This window comes from Aptenodytes forsteri, unplaced genomic scaffold (genome assembly GCF_000699145.1).
Source record: "Aptenodytes forsteri isolate BGI_AS27 unplaced genomic scaffold, ASM69914v1 Scaffold277, whole genome shotgun sequence".
Lineage (NCBI taxonomy): Eukaryota > Metazoa > Chordata > Aves > Sphenisciformes > Spheniscidae > Aptenodytes > Aptenodytes forsteri.
The window spans coordinates 353137-375798 of NW_008795561.1; the positions used below are offsets into that span (position 1 = coordinate 353137).

The following is a 22662-nucleotide window of genomic DNA, read 5'->3' on the forward strand; positions in this document are numbered from 1 at the left end:
CATGGAGAAATGGTCTGGAAAAGAAGAAAAAAGAAAAAAGAAAAAAGACAAAAAAAAGAAAGAGGAGGCAAATCAGAAAGACAAGTACATGTGGATCTATACATGGGAATAATCAGCTGCACAAATGCAAGATGGGAAACATCTGGTGTGATAGCAGCTGCACAGAAGACGACTGCAAACTGAGTAAGAGTCAAAAATGTCCTGCTGCTGTGAAAACACCATGCTGGCATGGCTTGCAAGACATATGAAGTGCTCCTCCTGCTCTAGCCCTGAGCAGGCGAGGCCTCAGCTGGAGCTCCCTGTCGCATCTCCGGCACTGCACCACAAGGCACAGGCCAGCCCACTGGGAGAGCCCCGGGAGAGCAGGGGGAATAATCAGAGCTCCTGAAACTGCTCTGCAAGGACTGATGATAGAACACATCTAGAAAGGTGTGGAAGTCTTTAAATATTTCAAGACTGCTGCTAGAAGAAGGGAGCAATCGGTTCTTAGCATCTGTAGAGAAAGAAGCAATGAATTTGTGTTCAGAAAGACAGTTTCAGGTTAATATTAGTAAAATGTATACCAATAGGGGTCCCAAGGCACTGGAATAGACTGTGGAATCCCCACTAATGAAGATCTTTAAGAACAGGATAAATAAAAAGCTGTTGTGAAGGACACCTGTGTTATTAGCTTACGTTAGGGTTGAGGGATGGACTAGAGATCCTCCTGAGGTTCTTGCCAGCCCTGCTTTTCTACAGTGTTTTTTCTGCTTGTACAAAGTGATTTCACTGGTCTATAGTTCTGACATGCAGCACTGGGTATAGTAAATTAGAGGAATAGCAAAATTAAACCAATCCCTGCTTTTAGATTATAAACCAAGGAGCCCAAAATTAATTACGCTGAAAATGCAAATAGAGAAAGGATCTGCTCCAGACAGTGAGAAAACTCTCACTGACTTGTATTGCCCTTGGATCGAACCCAAAGAGAAGAGCCTGTACTATTTTCCTTGAGAATTGCTAATGAGTGTGTTGAATAAAATACAAAATTACAAAGGAACTAAACTTCTCTGTAAAAGTCTTCATCCAACCCTGCTTAGGGTGCTGTTGTCTGAGTTTTAGTTTACTCATCTAGATGTATCTATTGTCTTTTGCCCATAAAAAATGACTCAATGTGTCCTCAGCTTTCACTCGCAAAAGACGACTTGTTGAAAAGGATAGGTTTGGCAAAAAAATCAAACTACTGCTGTGGTTCATTTCTTCTTACCACTGACCTATATTGTATTGTGTCATATAATCAATCTGGTGTCTTGTGTAAGTACATGAGGAATTTGTTTTGTTTAACAGCAGCATGTAGTATTTTTTTCTATCATTGTTGATCCAAGATTTAGCAAATTACTGGCTAAACAGTGTATATTCTACAGTTTAATATTTCAAGTTAAATTACAGTTGTAATAGCTGACATTCAGTGGCAGTCTTATTCATCTAGCTGCTGACATAAGACATTTCAGAATGATGTGTGGAATAGCAATATTCTCATCCAGTTACTCAGAAAAATAGATGCCTTGCTAATAACTATGAAACAGTTAAATCTTTAACCCTGCGCTCACAGCTGAATGATCAAAATACGTATTTAGCATATATGATTCTCAGCTGATTGTGGTTACATGCTGAAAACATGCTGCCGAATATATGCATGTTAGAGTGTAGTAAACTGTAGCAATTATGGAACTTGTAATAATTTCCACATCAGACGATACTAAGTTTAGTGCTCAGTTAGCAGTCTAAAACTTAGTCAGAGATGACATCTAAATTAGGGGTAAAGTATAGGCTGCTCCACAACTCCAACAACGGATAAATAGGCTCCTCTCACCCTATCTGCCAGAAATGCCTCATTTTAGGAAGCATTGATCCAATATCTGTCTGTCTGAGCAGCAACTGCCTGCATTACTGGGTATTAGAGCACTTTTAAAACACAGCCCTCCGTTAGAATGCAAATGAACTCAAGCAAATGGCAGCAACTCAGACCGGCGGACCACAGGCAAGACTTCTCTCATGGCCTGGCAGATTGCAAGAAGTGACCTTCAGCACCTTCAGCAAAGACAAAAGGCTTCATTTTAATTAGTACTGGTGGTGATCTCCTGTTGGAGTTATTAGATCAGACAGTTATCAGATCAGACAGTTATTAGATCAGACAGAGTAACATTCATGTTACTCATGAAAACATTCATGCTATGTTTTGGGAATTAAATCAGAACCGTCTTCCTTGACACCAAAGCAGGCATTTCTAAGAGGGAAATGGATGAATCCAAGGTTTGCACAAAGAAGTGTCTTTTCCACCAAAATAAAATCTCAACAGAATTATTCTGGTCTACGTGACAGAAAACATTAAAAAGTCAAACAAGAATTTTTCTTCTGAGACACAGATAGTGAGCATATGTAGTGCCAAATAACTAGGTGACCAGGACATTCACTGGAAAAAGAAAAATCTAGCTTCAAAGTTGGGTCAAATCCCAAATCTTCTGTGATTTATAATCTTTCTCCATTTCATGAACATTTCTGGAAAGACTTGTCTCTGTTTCTTTGCAGAACAAGAATATTTTTGAAATCTCAGAAAATTCCATAAAATGAGATTATTATTCTCCATTCAGGTATCACAGCAATCATTACTTAAATATTTTTAGCTGCCTAACAAAGACTTGCTTAGAACTGATTCCAAGTGATGACATGCTAATGGAAAGCTTTGTGTACAGCAGACACATTATTTGAGCACAGAGGTTCCCCTCCCTCCTCCATCAGCATTTTCTGATAGACTCTACTGATCCTAGGACTTTAGAGAACTGCTGAGGTAATGCTTACACTGAGGTTCAAGAGAAGTTTTGGAACATCCTCTAGTTAAAAAAACCTAAAACCAAAAAAACTTAATTCTTAGCAGGACAACTTAACTTGCAAAAGGAATCTGATTTTCAAGTCAGATCTTATTTCTGAGCCCTTCTTATGTTAGAGCTGCACTGAAACAGAAGAGTAATCTCTTCAGAGAGTCAGTATGGTTTCCATTTGATATTATCCCATGACTTGAGACAATTCCGTCACTGCTATAGCTCTCAAGTGGGTGAAGGAACCCTCTGTTCCTGAAGGTAATCAGGGGTATAATGGGAACGAGGGGGAGCAAAAGGCAGATAAAGACAGGATATTCTTTAGTTTTACAAAACTGATCAAGGGAAGTGCTGTGTGAAAACTCATGGACAGGTCACAGACACAGTGGCCATGATAAAATGGCTTACCTTCTACTGTGGATACATGTGGAATACATTGAGCTTAAACATAAAACGTAAACAACCTCTCTCTGGTTAATCTCTGAGTAAATCTACTGAACTGTAGCTCACAGCTGCTATGTTCCCTGACAGGAATATGTTTCTGCCTGTTTATAAGCATTTCTACATGTGTTTCAGAGGTGTTTGAACTCAAAATTTTTTCTGGGTCTGATTTTGCACTCTCATTTACTCTCGTCCTGAAGAGGAAGGAAAATGTATCTATAGATGTAGTTTCTGTTATATCCCATATTTCCAATCTTTCAATTTATAGATTAAGAACAGACTGTTTTGAAAGGAGATGAAGAAAGAAATCGTGCAAGTCACCAGGACACCTTTTAAAACATGGGTCTCAGCTTTGACTTCAGCTGGCGGGTGAAGAAGAGAGGAGTGAATATCGATAAGCGCTTTTAGAGAACACACTAGGAACTAGAACAGAGGTTCCCAAACTTTTTTGGATTGCTATCAACCCTCAGAATTTCTTGCGGACCACCAGGCATCGTTATCATCAAACTTTTAATTGAAAACACTATTAAAAACAGTGTTTAATACAGCTCTGCGGATTAGCTGCAAACCCTTTACCGTGGCCTCCTGGACCACCAGTGTTCTGCAGACCACGGTTTGGGAACCACTGAACCAGACTACACACATCGTACACCCCAGCAAAACACTTCTGTGTCTGAAAGCAAAGTCAGTCCTTCTATTGCATGATGTACTCAAATAATACACAAGTCAGTTTAACCTTCTTGGTACCTGAAGAACACAGCACCCTTTTATTTTTCTCTTACCTTAAGTTTCTTTTTTATTGCTTTGGAGAAACAAGTAAATGGTGCCAAAAACCAGTTTATGATTGTTTCTTGTAGGATCTTTCTCATATCTGGCAGCGGTGTAACCTTTCAGGAAGCTATCTAAGAAAATAAGAAATATAAAACATAAAAACCCCCACACTGTGCACTGGTCATTCCAGAATAGTTATGATATCTGTGAATCCTAAAATAAAAAATTTAAAATAGCTTCTAAGCTTTCTTTTTTTTTCTCCTTTGGAAAATTTCTTCTTTTTTTTCCTTCTCAAATCCATTAATGATGTTAAAGCTCTGTGTGTGGTCATTAAAGCATTTCAGCAACTTTCTGCAAATTCTTGACAGTTATTCTTTGGCTGCGGTATTACAAAACGTCTGTTTATCACCAGACAAACACACAGAGGAAAATGATGATCGCGCTGCGAAGGGAACTTGTAGGGAAACGTTATAAATACGAACAGCAAAACACCAAGGGCCATGATCCAGCCCTACATTAAGTCAGTGACAGAGTGCGGTCTCACGTGAGAGCAGGAATGGGCTGTAGCATCCCCTTTCGATCGTTCTGCCTCTGTATCTCCTTGCTTATGTGCATCCCACAGGCAACTCAGCCAACCAGTGTCTAGTAAAGAAAGGGGGTTTATTTGCCTCTCTTTATATACTCAATATCAACAGCTATAACATGGAATTGGGAATGAGGAACCTTGGCAACCAGTGGCATCATAGAAAAAAAAAAGAACTTTTTTCTAAAAAGACTTTTTTCTAAACAAGACTGTACTTCCATGACAGTATCTCACTTGTTTTGGAGAGGAAATAATGCTGCCACAGCACTTCCATACCCCCTGTATGCTCAATAGCCAAGGTAGAGCAAAGGTTTGAGTCAGAGTGGGAGTGGAAAAGGGTTGTTACAGCAAAAGTAATATGCAAGAGAAGTCAGCAAGGGAAAGCGGGAGCCTCTACTTTACCTTGAAAGAAAACAAAACCTACCCAGCTCTTGTCTCTATAGGCCTCTCTTGCAATACTTTACACGCAGCATCGCTAATGGGCGCTACCGGAGCATTTATAAAGGTCGATTAATAATCTTTCCCATTTGTGTCCTAGCCCTCTCGCACATCTGAAAGGGTCTGGTATTTCTTACGTTGTCTGAACACTTTTCTTTTTCCATGCAGTGCCAAGGGTTAGAGGTAACTGTTGTTTTCCAGTGAGCATGGCCGCCAGTGACTCGCTCATTATTCATCTGATATAGATAAAGTTCAGCTTGCAAACCTGACTAGACAATGTAAAAACAAATCGTGTTGCCTCTCCTCACCACCGTCCAGACTCATTGCCAAATTCCCCTCTGGTGAAGGAGGTTAGCTGGGACGGTCATATGCCTGGTGCTTACCTGGGGTAATATGCCCCAGTTGAGCCAAGCATTTTAAATATGTATGTAATCCTGTAAGAATGAGAATTACCCACCAGAAGTAATGCCCTCCTCGCATTCCTGCCTGACACCGTTGCTGTAGATAATGTGTGTACTTTCTTTAGTAAGTGCTGCCTTTCTGCCAACCCATCAGCTTTTGGCTTCTCTCCACAGGAAGCAGGGAAGCTGCGTTCACCTATGCCATTACTGCTGCCGGGGTTGCACACGCTGTCACGGCCGCCTGCAGCCAGGGCAACCTCAGCAATTGTGGCTGTGACCGAGAGAAACAGGGCTACTACAACCAGGAGGAGGGCTGGAAGTGGGGAGGCTGCTCTGCGGATATCAGATACGGCATTGAGTTCTCCCGGAGGTTTGTTGATGCCCGAGAAATCAAAAAGAATGCACGGAGGCTGATGAACTTGCACAACAATGAGGCTGGAAGAAAGGTATTCCAGAAAGGATGAGGGATGGGGAAACGTGTGTGCTGGAGGACGGGGGGAGGCTGGCTTGCTGGCAGGAGGCATTTCCCGAGAACTTACCCCTCTCTCTTCTGTTACCCCACACCCACATCAAGTTTCCTGATGGCATCTAATGTTTACATTTTGTTGCTGTTTCTTTTTATTCAGAGCTGGCCATGTATTATAGATGCTCCTCTAAATGTTCCTGCTTCGTAAGCCTTCTTTCCAGTCCCACTGATAAGAGCTGGAGCTGTTTGGCCTAACGATAAATCTTTGCTTTCCATCTCCTTTGCAAAATTCTAGCAAGAGATGTTGGGGCTTGTGATGGGACAGGACTGAGTTTCTGCATTGCTGAACTCCCACAGCACTTGCAGCTATTTATTGCATCCAAACCCAAAACACTTCTTTGACCACAGCTCTAATGAAATACACACTTCATAGCAAATGCACAATGGTCCGTTTCTCACTGGTGGGCTACAAACGGCTGCATAAGTGTCACTTTGGAAGAAGAAATAGTTTCATGTCTACAGCCATGACTGAGTTGCTTGCAATGGAAACAATAAACATGATGGAGCTATGCCAATTTATGTCCATTGAATAACAATCCTCATAGCTCTCAAAGCTTGCTCTTTAAAAAATATAACAAAACTTTCTGCATAATATATACCTACCTCAGGAGAGATTTTACTATACCCTTCAAAAAGGGTTTTCCCCCAGGTAAAAAATTGCTGCTTCTACCATCCAGCGTTGTAGGAGACTCCAGTATACCACTCCTCCACACCTAGCCCCAAAGTTAGGCTGAAATTTTCTCCTCTAAAACAGTGTGTACTTTCAGTCCCACATCAAGCACTAGCTGCTGAGGTGGGCAGAGGTGGTCGAATTGGTGGTGACAGAAGCAGTGCAATTATCTCACTACCTGTATTTTGGAGAATGTTTATTAACACCCAGTCCATGCAACAAAACCTCCTGGGGATTGCAGTTGGTTGTGCACTGAAACTGAAGGTGGTGTGCGGGCACTTATCCATTGGGATGAAAGTGTTATATAAATTTAACATGGTGAAAGAGACCAGTTAGGGGGCATAATCTCAAGTGTAGAGACAGGATTGATACTCGATTGATGCTCAATACTGAGGTGTCCAGATGCGAAAGGAGACAGCTGACCGAAGAGCCAGAGAGAAAAGCATCCTTAAGAGGGGCACAATCTTTTTCCCCAAAACTTGCTCTGTTTAGGGGGTAAGAACATCTCGTATTGCTGTATTGCAGCTTGGAAGACCAGCTCCGGGTCTGATCGTTTCTCTTAGCCTGGATGTTTCACCTCGGCATCACGCATTGCGTTGGATGCAAAATAAGATGGAAGCCACGTGTTAAACTTGCAACGGAGCATTTATTACTGCTAGATGCGTTATGATCCCTGCTTAAACTGGCAACCCACTGTGGTGGGCACTGTGCCACCCCCACGGAGATGCTGATGCATGTCCTGTTTTGAACATGTTACAGTCTAGACGTGAAAGAGGGGCAAAAGAGCAAAAGCGGATGCATAGATGGAGAATAGTGAAGTCCCTTGCCCAAGGACAGAAGGCGGCTCAGTATCTGAGCCAGGCACTGATCTCAGGTCCCCCAGTTCTAAATATAGTCCAGTAACCACTAGACCACATTGCTGATTCTTATTAAGCAAATTATATTTTTACTCTTCATCAGAATTTCATAAGCAGGGGGACATAAGCAAACCAAAGAAGTGTGTGTTTGTACAGATATTTCTGGTAGCAGCATTCACGCAAATGCATTTCTTTTAACATTTCTAAAAACTTAATTTTTTGCAACTGTTCTTGCAAAAACAAATGATAACACTCACTTTCATGTTTTTGAGACAGGAATAAAAAGGCTTGTAAATACTGACAACATAGGGTGTTTTTTTTTTTCCCAAGTACACTTTTTTTATAAATAGTATTTTGGAATTTACCCACTTTTTTGTTGTTGGCAGTTTTCAGTAGTTATTTGTACCCATATATTTTCATTGTAATAATTAATACATTATATCACTTTCAAAAGCTAAAGATGACTGAAAGGATTGGGTGCAGCTTTTTGTTTTTAAGTACAATCCATCAAATCCCGAGGAATGCGTTCATATAAAAGATGGTTTGGGGGTCATGTTTAGAAATAATGTTGGTGTTATGACATACATTCCCATGAAATGAATATGCAAAGTTGTACAGTATATAATACTTAGTGATTTTGGTTCATCTGAGATCATCTGCTATTTGTATAGATTAGACATTCTGAATTTGAGACTGACTGAAACTTAAGGTTAGAACAAAACTCTGGAAACAAGAAAACGTTTTCTTTGTTTTCTGGGTTGGACCTTTAAGAAAGCAGCCACAGAGTTTTGTGCAATTTCAATGTGAAATCACAAGTCCCTTCTGAGGATCCAGGCAAACTTGAAATCTGACCTACATCCACCTGAAATTGGGCAGTTTTGGGGATCCTGCATAAACTTGGATTGTGAGCCTGAAACAAAATCCAAAATCAGGAAATTTTGCTCACGTGTGGATGTCATTCTGACATACTCCACATGGTCCTTAATCACACTCAAGTCAGAAATACTGCATTTATGTCTCGACACTTGCTGAATCACGACAGTGAAACTCCATCTTCCTCCTTTCCCCTTCCAAAGTCTCACAACACAACTGGGAAAAGGTCATACCTCTCTGAGTAAGACTCTGTCAGTGCCATCCTGCTGATCTGCATGAGACTTGTTTTAAAATTTGCAAACAGTTTGGAGCCAAGCTTCTGGTTCATGACTGCTATTATTAAGGACCAAAGTAAGGATATTTTTCCCTTATATGAAATGAATATGTTATGAATAGAAATAAAAGGTAAGAAGGCAACTCAGATTATTCCTTAATTCTTTGTTGCTTCAGAAGTTCTCAAACAATTTTTTCAACCTTAGGGTGGGAATGCCAAGACAGTAAAGGAAATATATGCTTTTGTAGCTTCCTACAGAGATTCTGCCAACCATTAAAATATTTCCTAGTTACAGTTCAATCTTACCAAAACTGGTACAGGGAAAAAAATCCAACAACTTGGTTATATGAACGTTGGTCCATTTCCCAAGGTCTTACATATCACAGCACTTTCACTATTAACACCCTCCCCCATTTATATCTATAATGGTAAGGCTCATAGTTCTTTTTCAGTCCTGGCTTAGTTCATACTGAATTGGCTTTTTAAGTTAGGTAAGAACAACAATATTTAGGCAATAAATCTGCTATCTTCATTTTAGTCTTCTCTTCAAATCCCAGAGCCTCCTAATACAGAAACTTGAGGAAAAAAGGATGCAAAGAGCTCCTGACCCCACCTACAGTTATTTCCAACTTGCTCTGAAGTCAGTGGAAGGCCCCTGATGACCTCACTAGACCTCTACCAGGTGCCCAGAAGATCATTGCTGGGGTCATTATCCAGGACTCTGACCAGCAGTTTTGCCCCCAGAGCAATTATTTGGATGCTCTCTTATACCATCGCATGGAATTTTTCATGCCCCGGGGCAGGAATTTTGCCCATCCTCAATCTCTCCCAGCACTTGTCCCAGACGTGCCTGGGAGTCAGAGGCATTTGTAACTATAGCAGTGACTACAATGTTTTGCTTTCATAGGGATGTTCTCAAAAGCCGGCCTGCTGGTATTTCACTGTTGTTAAAAATAGAGTCTTGAGGAATTTCTCTTTGAGGAAAAAACAGCACACTGTATAAATAATTGCACAAACTTTGCAGACAGATGGGGGGAAACAGTTCTGGGGCTCTTTAACTCGAGTCTGGGGCTGAGATGCTCAGCACAACACTGATAAATACCTCCTTGAAAACAGACAATATTTAGGCTTTTCAGGGAATTTCTGATGACTCTGGAAAGAATGAAGCCCCTCGTTGCCCCGCGTTGCATCCCCTAATTGCTCTGCCTTGCATTTCTAAGAACTGTTTCAGCTAATGGCAAATTTGTGAAGTTTCTAGTAAATTTGTAATGAATAGCGCCAGTGATAAAATCATAAACTTGCCATCGGTGCCATTTGGAAGAAATAAATGCTTAGCGATTCCTGGTGACATGAGATGCTACTGATGAAAGATGCACGCTTTGCGGCAAAACAGCGCCATGCTGTGTAAAAAAGCGAAGTAGCTAACTTCACCATCAGTTTTTAAATGGCTGCTATGGTTCAGGATGGAAAGTACAAGTGTGGTAAATGAAAACAAGCCCCCAAAGGAAGACTAGTGTAAGTCTAACGCAAATGTTACTGAAAGAACGGCTTGTTGCAAATCTGAATGATTACAGAGATATCTGTGGGCAAAACTTTGATAGAGTAATGAAAAATTAAATACCAACAAAACCAAGTAAGCTTTGATGCCGCTTGATGAGACAGCTTTCTACCATGTATTTTTAGAAACAAGTATCTTTATTCTGGGATAAATGAACTTAGAAAGAGTAACATCTGGGAATGCACACCATTAATCTTAACTGTTTGTTGAAAGCTTCAAAACAATGACCGGCTCTCATGGGGAATATCAATTATAAAAATGTTTTTTTCTGTTTGTTTGTTTTTAAGAGGAGAGCTAAAAGAACAAGCTGACAAATTGGTAGCAGATCACAGCTTTTACCAAAAAGAAGAAATGTTTCTAACAGCTTATAAAACAATTAGGCTCTTACGATAGACAATGACTGTGGTTATGTGGAGAAAAAGCTGGCCTATTTCTTGCCCTTCCAGAAACACACCCATCACACTGACTGCCAGCAACTCAGCCTGGTATCATCCCAATATTTATTCCTTTGTAATGTCGATGGGTTTTTCTTGTTTTTTTGGAATGCCTGGAAGATGACAACATCTTATTTTACATTTGAAACAATAAGAGTGTGGGGGACAAAAAAAAAAAAAAATTCAGACTCTCTTTAGAAGAGATTATTCAATTACTTGGGACAACATTTCCATCTAAGCCATGGCTCGTTCTCGCAGTTCCTGGCGCCACAGGACTGTGGTACTGGGAAGGGTTTTTTTGCTGACATGCTTTGGCGGTAGAACAGCTAATGAGGTGATTGGTTGGTCACCATTCACATTATATACACACACACACACACATATATATGTAGGGTATGTGTATGTGTACATAGTTATGCAGATTTATACATATTTATGTGTTGTCTGTGCATAAAATATGTAAGAAAGTGTTAGCTCCCTTCACCCCACATGAAATATTTAAATTAATAAGCTCACTTCTGCAAGATGCACAGCATGCCCTAATATGTTGCAAACTGCCCTCACTGTCACCTAGCGGGACATAAAAATTAGAAGCAATCCCTAGAAGAAGACTCTGAATGAAATGCTCCAAAGTTGCAGCGGATGCTGAATCCCAGCTTCAAAACTGAAAACCGACTAATTTTATACTCCTATAAGCCTAAAATATTCTTCAAAATGTGACTTTGTTTCCTAAGTCATTTCAGCGATTTAAAGAATGTGACTTTCCAGGTTTTACAGCCCTGAGTCCATCATTTGCTGAAAGTTTCTTTCTCTAAAAGAGACAAACTATTTCACTGCACATCCCTTGTGAGAACACTCATGAAAGAAAAGCTTTTGATAGTTGTGCTTCATGGCATACTTTCCACTTTCCCACTTAAATTGATTTGCAGACAGATATAAATCCAATTTCAAAAAGTTTGGTGTTACAGCTTGGGTGGGTTGGATGGATAACTAATGCTTATCCATATGTCCCGAATATACAAGCTTTGGCTCAAAATCTCATGAGGATAGTTCTCCTGCTTCCAGTTGGGCTGGATTTACTAGCCAATTTTTTTCTTCCAGAAACACACCCTTAACATTGACTGCCAGAAGCTACATCTGGTACTATCCTACTTTTTGAACATTTTGCTTTAAAATTAGAGGGGGGGAATAGCCAAATATTTTAGGACTTGCTAAATGGTTTTATTCTAGAAATGCACATGCCCATGCATACCATGCAATATATGCAAGACAGATATCATCCATCTAGTAAAATGTTGCTGCACCCCCTCAAACCTGACATCTCTATACTGCCTGACAGAATAAAAACAATGAAATATTTTTAACCCTTTAAGATGATATTTAAAATTTTACCTTCAAGCTTTACAGCAAATTCCATAGAAATGAGAGTGAAATACTGCAATTGCACTCGATTTGGGAATGATTTAAAGGCTGCTTCTCAAGATTTTTGCTTTTTGCAACATTTCACTGTAAAAATAAAATTCAGAAAGTTTTAACCAACTGCAGCAGCATATTGCTCAATGCACCAACTGCAGCAGTTTATTGCTCAAATTTAGAAGCTATTTTCTCTTCTTGTAGAAAGTAGGGAGAAGGAACAAATGGGTTAGGCTCTGTAGCCCATCCTCATAATAGTAGGGACTTTCATATGATGGGCAGCAGGTCTCAAAATCCCAGGCTTATTTTCCTGCTAGCCAAGAAGAGAACTTGGGTAAAGAGAGCAGTGGGCCTTCCTCAGTTTTTTTTAATGCATTCAGTGGGAATACCATGGGAGTGGGTGCCTTACCTAGGGAGGCAGGTGAAGGGTAGGAGGAGGTGAATTGACGCCTCTCGGTACGCCAGAGGGTCCCCAGTCCTGCTGAGCTCTGGCCAGTGCCAGGGAAAAGCCATCTCGCGCTGTGGCTGGATACTGACCTGCTGCATAGCACAGGCTCCCTGCTCCCATCAAACTAAACAATAAGAAAAATAGGGATGTGACAAGAGAGGGAGTAAGCACAGTAATTAAGTTCCTCATCTCCCATCCCACAGAGTATATGGGATGCTCGATGGAGCAGCCTCACAGAGGAGCAGAAAGAAAGATATGCAGCTGAAGCACCCATATTCCGCTCCTGCTGGCTCCATGTCTTCTCTTCACATGGCTGGGCACAACTTGAGGAGACAGGACATGAACTGCTCAATTTTGGGCTCTGTGATCTGCTATTAATGAAGAATATTTTCAGGACACTTGTATTAAAGGAGCAGCACTACACCCTACCAATGTTAGTTACACCCCTTTTCTAGTTAAAAAGCCAGGCCCAAACAAACCCAACCTTGTTTCCCAGATGGGTCCATGAGATCAGCATTTTGTCAGCAGTGGTGGACCCCAGGCTGCACTGAGACTAAGGTTAGGCAGTACCCACACGCCATCGGCTTGCGTGGCTGCAGTCGCTCGAGTATCAAAGGGGTGGTAACATCTTATGACCAGGATCCATCTCTTTTGGTACTGGTATTACCCAAAACAAAAGTTGATCACTTGCATATTTGATGGAGGAAAACTCCTAAAGTCTTCTATTTCTTTTTGATACTGCAGTCAAACAGTAATATGGATTTTGTTACATTCAACATCTGGTCCAAAAATGTGCATTTCCACTAAGGAAAACACAAACCAGAAAAGGCAAGCCAAAACAAACACACACAAAATGTTACTATTGTTTTTACATATTTTATCCAGATAGGATTTTTAATATGTATAGAAACTGTATCTGATGTTATGCAGTTGGGTCTAGATATGGAACTTGAAAAAATGAATTTCTTTTCATGCGTATCATTTTGTTTTATTTCAGTCTTTGCAAGTCTTTTTCTACTTAACTGGCAGCAGACAACCCTCAAATTGCATTTTCAGTGTATGATTTATATAGGTATAAAAATATGTGGGATAAGAAAGCTTTAACATTATATTTCACAATTCATTTAACAAAGTAACAGTAGTTAGAAAATTTTACTTGGCAAGATGATACCGGGGTGGGAGTGGACCCGTATGTGGAAAAGGGACCTAAGGAATGTTCCTACGATTAGTCTGAGGCAGCACAGTCCAACGATGGGAATTTGCTTTGGGAGGTAGATCTTGCTGTAAACCATTCAAGATTAGATACGAGGCACTGACATATGACAAATGAAACTGCTGAGAGAGTGGGTCGTATGAGCTAATGATTTTCAATCTTTAATCAGGCACCTAGCTTGGCATAATGTATTAGATTTGAGTAAATAAGTACCTTTAAGGCTCAGGGTCAAAGCTTTGATGGGAATTTTGCTGAGGAACACTGAGCTGGAGGGGCATTTAGGAAGAAAAACATTAGTTGCTCTTCATTCACAGCACTGAGCGAACAGAGTCAAATCCTGCCACCTTTGCCAGGTCCAGTGGCACCTTGCTGGCAAGTGGAAAGCTGCTCGAGATACCAGGCAGCAAGGTGCGGCTTGCCGTCTACACGGTAAGCTGCAAAGCAGCAGCACCAGGGCGTAGGTGGGGACCTCCGCATGGCACCTCATGGAGCTTTACAGACATACCTCTGGGAAAGCCGGAGCGTGCTGGCTCGTCAGCAAAGAGGAACACTCTGCAGCATCTGGGTGGAAAGAGGGGAAAAAAAAAAAAAATCTTGCTTAGAATCTGCTTAGTTTGGGCCTTGTATTCCCTGACCTCCAAGTTTTTGGGCACAGTTCTATACCCACAGCTGACTGTGGGCACACAAATTATAGCATTCAGGAATTTAACTACCTGATGATTGGGCCTGCGCTCAGTGTTGTAACCCCAAGCATTCCACATTCATGAGAGAAGCCTCCAAAAAAATAAAAAAACCTGCGAGATTGGCTTCAGGATCATGAATTAATACTTTTTGAAACTTCTGCTTTTTTGAGCCTGCGTGGCTTGCATTTCCAAGTTCTTCCACCATCATAAACAGTGGGAACCTTTGAACCAGTGAAATCAGATTTTTGTACAGCAAAACGACTCATGAAACTGGATCTTCAGAAAGACAACAACAACAACAACAACAAAAGAAATCAAGACTTAGGATAAAGTTGCTGGAGATTGTACTACAGCGGGTGCCAGGCAGTGCTGTATATAAATGGCAGCATCTCAACCAAACGCACACACACAGGCAAACACACACACACACACACACACGCATTCATATATAAATATACATATACAAAGGTATCACCTGGGACACCAGAATGGGTGATATCTTTGTCTTTCAGGAAGAATGACACTTTCTGTTGTAGCAGGGAAGCACATCAATGACGGAGACAGAGGCTCCTTGGAACAGTGTCCAGAGTGTTGAGCCCACACAAGAATAAGGAGCCTCACAAGCTTTACCTCCTCCCACTCTGAGCAAGTTGCTGATTTGACCTTTTCAACCAAAAAACAGACATCACAAACACGTGCAGAACCTGACAAAACACGTACCAAACCACTCTCTTTACCAAGATTTACTACTTAGGGAGAAGAGGAGCAGATCCATCCCACTGGTAATGCTTTCCTAGAAGTCCTTAGATCCTATAGTGCTTTGTGGTGAAGGTGTAGAGAAGGTTGTCTCCATCCACCTTTTGTCATGGATTTTGCTGCAGTGCTTTTGGCTGCAACTGTATGTTGGTCAGTGGTTGAAAGAGAGAGCTGTAGAAACAGGCTAGTCTAAAAAAAATATATTTCAGCAATACCAAACAAAACTTATGAGCAAATTATGTATACGTATGTGTGTATATCTAAATATATGTTTATATGTATATATACATGCACATCTAAATATCGATAGATTATTTTAACCCAGATTTGTGGAACAGGATTGGAATCTTGTTTGTGGTCTTTGAAAAATCACATCCTTCTGCACAGGCATGAATTAGAGACAGAGGAATCCTGAAAGGCCCTGGAGTATTTCATAAGGCATCCCTCTACTCACTGCTACTGAAATGCAGCCACCACAGCAGCAGGCATCGTTTTCCAGCTTCTTTTTTTTCCGTAGGGAAGACAGGAAGGTGATACGGTTTGTTGGAGAGCAGTGGCCTTTCCAGTGTCCACAAACAGCAGCTCATCATAGCCTTGCTGATTTTCTTTTTAGAGTAGTTGCAGCTATAGTAGCTTCTTCCCTAATCCAGTAAACCTTCCCGGAAATCACCTTTTCTGCCTCTGAAAAGCTAACTTGACCTTGACCTGGGAAAAGCCTGTGGTTCCAGAAGGTCTAAGGTATTTTTGAATAGGATGCTCAGCTATCTTGTACTTGCTACTGTATGTTGGCAAGGGAGAATCAAAACCAAATATTCTCTTTAATATTGAAACCCCAGAAATTTGGGAAAAAACAAAACATACAATTTAAGTGAAACTCGAACAACTCAGGAGGGTGCCCTCTATTTGCAGGGATAACCAGATCTGTACAGCTTTTATTTTAAGGCCAGTTTCTTAAGCAGTAAGCATTTTTTACTTCCCTTCTACTTCATTATGCCATTGTACTCAGATTTCGGCCCTTTTATCCTTTGCCCATTTCAGTCATGTTCTGGGATCTGCAACGAAACCACTACAGGAGATGGTCTGCAGCATCAGTAATGCTTTAAGACGAGCTCGGTAGCTCATATTTCTTTGTTAGCATCCCATTGCGAAGGGGAAAGATCAGTTTGCTTTGTTCTTAGGCCTTGATTTTCATAAGCTAATGATGACTGTGGGTGTAATTGTGGCCAGGCTTAAGTGGTAGCATGAGGGTAGAAAAACAGAGAGACACTTCCGTGAGGCTGGTTTCCCCTCCGCCGCACACATGGAGCGGGCGAGCATCTGCTTGCCTTCCCCTGGGCATACGCCCCTGCCCGGGGAAGGAGGGATGTGCCAGCCATGGCATGGCTTGGCTGCAGCGGAGGTAGGAGGTCGGGAGCAGAGCGTGAGCCCGAGCACCCGCCAGTTTGGGTCCCTCATAGGGACCATTAGACCATCTGATGTTGGATTAACCTCCTCCAGGTTAACCTCCTCTAGCAATAGCAAAAATAAATACTCCCACTGTGAGCCACTTCTCTCTGGCTCACAGCTTAGCAGGACCCTTCAGTGGATTTTATTTCCTCTAACATTGCGCAATCGTTGCCCTGGTGCAAAAAAAATGTATTTGTGGCTGAACATTTGCTGGATATTTGGGTTAGATACTGCAAGGAGTGCTGCTTTTAAAGGGATGGTGTGCTCTGTGGAATAGTTAATAGGTATGCTGGTATTACCACTGCTGGTATAGGCAAAATTTTTAATTATGCAGTGAATATGAATGCCTATTTTTTCTGTTTTCAAAATGAAAATGGTTTGAAAAATTTTTTTTAAGTCACTGGAGCCCCATGAATTACTTTGGCTCTGAAGACATGTCTCCTGAAATTTAAGTAGATATTCTCCAATATTTGGAAACAGAATGCAAATGTTTTCTAATAAAATGACAAAACACACTGTTTCTGACCAAGCGCCATGTAAAACAATATGTGTTACAAGCATTCTGCTGGGAGGTGAGAAGATTTATGAGCATGCATTTGAAAAATTTCAACCAGCAGTAATGAGTATTCATATGAACTAAACAGACTGAGATTTAGGCAAGCTTGCAATACCGTTTTCCTGCAGTAACAATATACAAATGTCTGTGCACATAGGTTCTCGAAGAGAGAATGAAATTGGAGTGCAAGTGCCATGGAGTTTCAGGTTCCTGTACAACTAAGACCTGCTGGACCACGCTTCCTAAATTCAGAGAGATTGGATATATTTTGAAAGAGAAATACAATGCTGCAGTGCAGGTGGAAGTGGTACGAGCCAGTAGACTAAGACAGCCAACCTTCCTGAAGATCAAGCAGATTAAGAGTTACCAGAAACCTATGGAAACAGATTTAGTGTATATCGAAAAGTCACCCAACTACTGTGAGGAAGATGCTTCCACAGGGAGCGTCGGTACCCAGGGACGACTCTGCAACCGTACCTCTCCCAGTGCGGACGGGTGCGACATGATGTGCTGTGGAAGAGGGTACAACACACACCAGTACACCAAGGTGTGGCAATGTAATTGCAAATTCCACTGGTGCTGCTTTGTGAAGTGCAACACGTGTAGCGAGCGGACAGAGGTGTTCACCTGCAAATAACGGCATCACGTGCAAATGAACAGAACAAATCACCATGAGTGAAGAAAGTGGAGTACAACAAACGACGACAGCATCATTTTGCACATCTAATCTTCTTTGGGAAAAAACCCAACCACCAACACCACAACAACCAATCCCTCCCCACTACTTACACTTCTAAGGATGGTGCATTTTGGCTGGCTGGCTGTTGTAACTGCTTTGGAAACAAGGGCAACAGGATTAAGGTGATGTTGACAACCACATGATACTTTCTCTCTCTTTTGGTTTTTTTTTTTTTTTTTTTTTTTAAACTACAATCTGGGTGTTGTAGAGTTCTCCTAGAAAGTGTTTTAAGTTATACATATCAGAGAAGCTGATTCCATTGCAGCTCCCATGAAATTTAAAAGAAAAAGACACTTTCTCCTATTTTACAACAACAAAAACACCGAGCCCTGTGCAAATAAAGACTTTTTTTAAGGAAATGAAATCTTCACTGACTAGAACACAGCAGTCTTGCTGCAAAACCCTAAATTTCTAAGAAAGCTGGTAGAGAGAAAACAACTGGTAGGGAGACAAAATCTGTGGCGGAAATACTCCACTATCAGTTTGGAAAAAAATAACGTTCACAAAATTACATCAGCTGCCAGTGACACTGGAACTCTTTGAATGAACATTAAAAATAATTATTTATGTTTTTAATAGTATCAAAAAATTCTAAGCACTAACGGGTAGCTATGTCTTAATTCTGTACTAAATGTAAACTTATTGGAACCCTGACTTTATGATTTTTGTATTTGGTTCTCCCTAAGTTCTTCAATGCTACTGATCTGTTGTCACTCCACTATTAGAGTTCAATTACTGTAGGCCTTAAGCAATTACCAGAACTGAGCAAAGAGATCATGCGAAACTGTGGTTACAAATGCTTGATAAAGACTTTTCCCGCTTGCCTCCTGAATAAGAATGACTCTTTTTAGACTCAGGCTTGAGGCGTGGAGCACCTGCCCTCAGCTCCTCGTAAGGAGTTTTAGGATACAAAGACATGCTTCGACAAATATCAAAGGTTTTGCTTTGCTGTCAAATGCACTGGCAGGATCTTCCAAGCATTACATTTTGCCTTTAATGGTTGAAAGTTAATATTACCAATAGTTTTAAATAACTTATGCTCAGTTTGAACTGAGAAGTTAATAAAAATACGGTAGCTGAGATCTAGGTTGCTACAACCTGTGAGCTGTGGTGGCTTCATGAGCATAAGAAGGCTAAAATTTGGGTTAGTCTGTGTCGTCGTTATTCTAAGGTTAGCAATAACGTACCCCCTGGTAAATAGATGAATGTTAAGAAAGAAGCTAACTTTTTACACCAGCACTCAATTATAATTCACACACCTTTTCGTTATGAGAGATTTTTAAAAAAATCCTCAGATATTTTACTACTGTAAAATCTAGTGGTTTTAACCCCAAGAGCCAGATATGCCCACTTACAATACAGCACATTTAATCACGAAAATGTTTGCTTGTGGCAAGGGTCCCTACCTGATTTTCTGAAAACTTGGATTAAAAATTTCCTAACGTCTGCATATCTGCATTTCTAGCTTTTGTTTCATTTTATTACTTTTATTGAGGGGCTGCACAGCCATGAGCCCTCCCCACCTGACATGGGAGCACTTGCCACACCACACAGTGCTCTTGGGGCAAGGGGCTGGTGGAGCTACTGCTCCGCCAGCTCCCATGCTGGATATGTGAATGAGCCAGGATTACCTCCGTAATTTATGGACCTGTATTATCAAAAGTAACTCATCACCTGGGGACCTTCGTTCGAACACGCATGAGGACCTGCCTTTCTGACCCCAAGCACTTACCCTCTGAAAATCAGACCCCTTTGATGAGTCTCTCACGGAGCAATCCAAAATTGAAGAGCTCATTTTTTTCGTTGTTGCTGTTGGTTTCTAAATACCAGCCTTGGTGTGAACGAGTGCAACTCCACAGAAGCCAACAGGGGCCCCCAAAAATGCTAGAGTCACTCCATATAATTTAAAGTCCCTTTGATTCATGGGTATTGTTGTTGAATAATAGTGATATACTGTACTTTCACTACATTCTTGACAGGAAGCAAATAAAGCTCCCAAGCACAGTAATGCACAGTCTTATGGTACTAGATACTGTAAATATATTAGAATAGTATTTGTTAAGTACAATTGAGGAATCCAATTAAGTTATATTATTGTATATCGTTTAAATGTCTATAGAGTATTTTAAATTATTGTGAACTACACTGCGTTAAAAAAGAAAAAAAGGTTATATATTATAACACCAACCACTCTGAAAAGTGGACCAAAGTGACACTTTCTCTTTTTTTTTTTACATACCCCTATTTCAAATAGCTCTGTCAGCTACTGTAACACCATTGTAACAGTCCTACGATTGGATTAGCTGTCTAGAATATAACGTTTCAGAGCATCATTTAAGAGCTTTGCTCATGTGGGGGTGCAGCATTCAGAAAGGCACAAAGCAGGGGCTGACCACAAAAATGCATGGACTTTGAACTATGTCCCAAGAAAAAGCAGTTTTGGTCAGAAAACACCATTGCCACTAATGTACTGAAACATCCCAAAAAAATGGCGACCTTTTAATGAAGGTGTCTACGAACAGAAGTGGGTTACACACAACTTTCATTTTTAAAAGTTTAGTTTGATGACAAAGAACTGTGACAATAGAGGTTTGAATGCGAACAGCAACACAACGTGGTTTAACCATACCTTAGCCATGATAAAACTCAAAATACTGTATGTTATTAAAGAATTTAAGAGCAAAGATCAATTTGTTTACTATGTTAATGTTTTATGGCAAGCAGAAAACAAAAGACGAAATGTGTTTCCATTAAAACTTAATTTTTTCCCCTTCTAGTTCCCTTTCTTTTTGTTTGTTATTTATTTAGAAAAAGGAAAAAGGGCAACAAGGCCTTATGCAAAGGCCATTTGTGTACAGGCTTCTCTGGATGGCAGATAGGCAGATTCCAAGTCCAAAGCAGTTTTTGTGTTTTGTGAGAAACAGTAATGAATGTGCCTGTGTCTGGTATCAAAGTCCAAAGTCATCTACCTACAGCAGTGGTACAGAGAAACTGGCACTAGCACCAATGTTGCTACTAGCAGAGACTTCGGGTGGCTCAAATGAGGAGGAGATAAATGTTTTGTGACAGAAATGTAGCATCAGACTCCAAGATGGTTCTCGACCATGAACCTCACGTAACAGATTAGCAAAGAGAGAGGAATAAGAGGTGTAGTGGAGAGGCTTGAAGGCCCTCACTTCAGCACGTGCACATGCTCCAGCTTATTCAAGCAAGTTATGGACATATCTGAAAACCTAGCTGAATCGGGACCTAAAAGATTTTACAGCATTTACCTTGGTCAGAATAGTAGCAAGCTCCTTGATACTGAGAATAGCGTCTTCCTATACGAAATCTAAAGAAAATGCACAACGTTTGTTGTATTTGCCTCTTGGGGAAGATATCCAGCTATAGATAAAGGTATAGCCAAATTCCACATGAACTAAATCCAAAATAACTTCGTTAAAATGAACTGAGTTGCCCTGGGTTTATAGCAGTATGAGTATGCACAGCATTTTACCCACGGATGCCAAAGAAAACACTGCACCTTCTTTCTAATTACATCATGGGAAACTTGTTAATAGAGCTGCAGGAAGTTTTCATAGCAAATGGCAGTATTACATTTGTTTCTACGATCTGGAAAGTAGATGAAACTCATCAAAAGGTTTGCAAATCTTTTAACAAACCTAAAGCATGTTGTGAGTAGGTCACTTAAAGTTTCAAACATATTTCCATGGATTTCTTTCTTAGTTTAAGGTTAAAACCCAAAAGTAATACTGAACGTAACAGATCAAGACCGTCCCTTGTATCAGCTTTCCCATGCAAATAACTCTATATGCTTTTCACCGTTGAAGGCACTGCTGGCATTCAACAGAAAACGCTTTCTACAACGTGAGAGATAATTTGCATTCATAGCAATTTTCATAACTGGACAGAATGACTGCACGTTTCCTTTCCAATCCTTCAGACCTTTTGTTTCAATGACAGTTCCCACAGCGAAGGTGGTACAGTAAGTGGTACAGTAAGGACCCAACATTCTTCTCTCCGAGCGATGGCCACAAGGAGATGTGGGATATACACAACTAAAACTAAGTCTAAGGGAAAAAAACATCAAAGTTGGAAAGGCAGGGGAAGTTGTAAGCAATTTCAGTTTGTGATACCGATATTGTAAGAAACCTCCTGCATGCAAAACTAATCGCATTCTAGGCTGAACTTCACCCACAAACTTTTTTCCCCTCGAATCCAAAGTCCCCGTCTGCATCTCTGCACATTCAGACAGTTTCACGGGAGAACAAGCACACCCAAAGGCCGTCAAGTATTTTCCTTTTAGTGTTTTAGCTGCTATTAGGAAATTGTAGGGGATCATTTCCTGAGAAGGGAGACGGAGTTGCAAATTTAAAATTTGCATCTCATTTTTTAAATGAAGATCTAGGATTTTTTTTCTCTGCACAGTCCTGCAGTACAGATATATGTGCTTTAAAAGATTTGTTTGGTGAAGAATAAAGATGGCAGTTTTCACATAATACATGGTTGTTGTTTGTAATGTGTTCCACAGAGCGCGAAGGCAGAGGGAATAATACTGCTGTAAATTCAAAATCTTTAGTCGTGCTGTTTTTACTGAAAGCAATACACTAAATATTACCTGTTTGGAGACCCTAGTGTGATTCTATTTTATAGGATGGTCCTTTCCATAAGTTGGTACTATGAAAGGCCAAAAAAATGGAAATAATAAAGTTCACTTTGGTTCCAGGTCC

At 40.6% G+C, this 22662-nt stretch overlaps 1 protein-coding gene across 2 annotated transcripts in view; it reads left to right on the forward strand.

Annotated features, from left to right (window-relative positions):
- WNT7B (Wnt family member 7B) overlaps window positions 1-18069 on the forward strand; it is a 95537-nt gene extending 77468 nt beyond the window's left edge. For both annotated transcript variants that reach the window (XM_009282233.2, XM_009282232.2), the window contains exons 3-4: window positions 5661-5932; window positions 17351-18069. In XM_009282233.2, coding sequence (XP_009280508.1) covers window positions 5661-5932; window positions 17351-17830 — 752 coding nt within the window. In that variant the 3' untranslated portion in view covers window positions 17831-18069. The remainder of the gene's footprint in view (window positions 1-5660; window positions 5933-17350) is intronic.
- Window positions 18070-22662: the final 4593 nt, after the last annotated feature.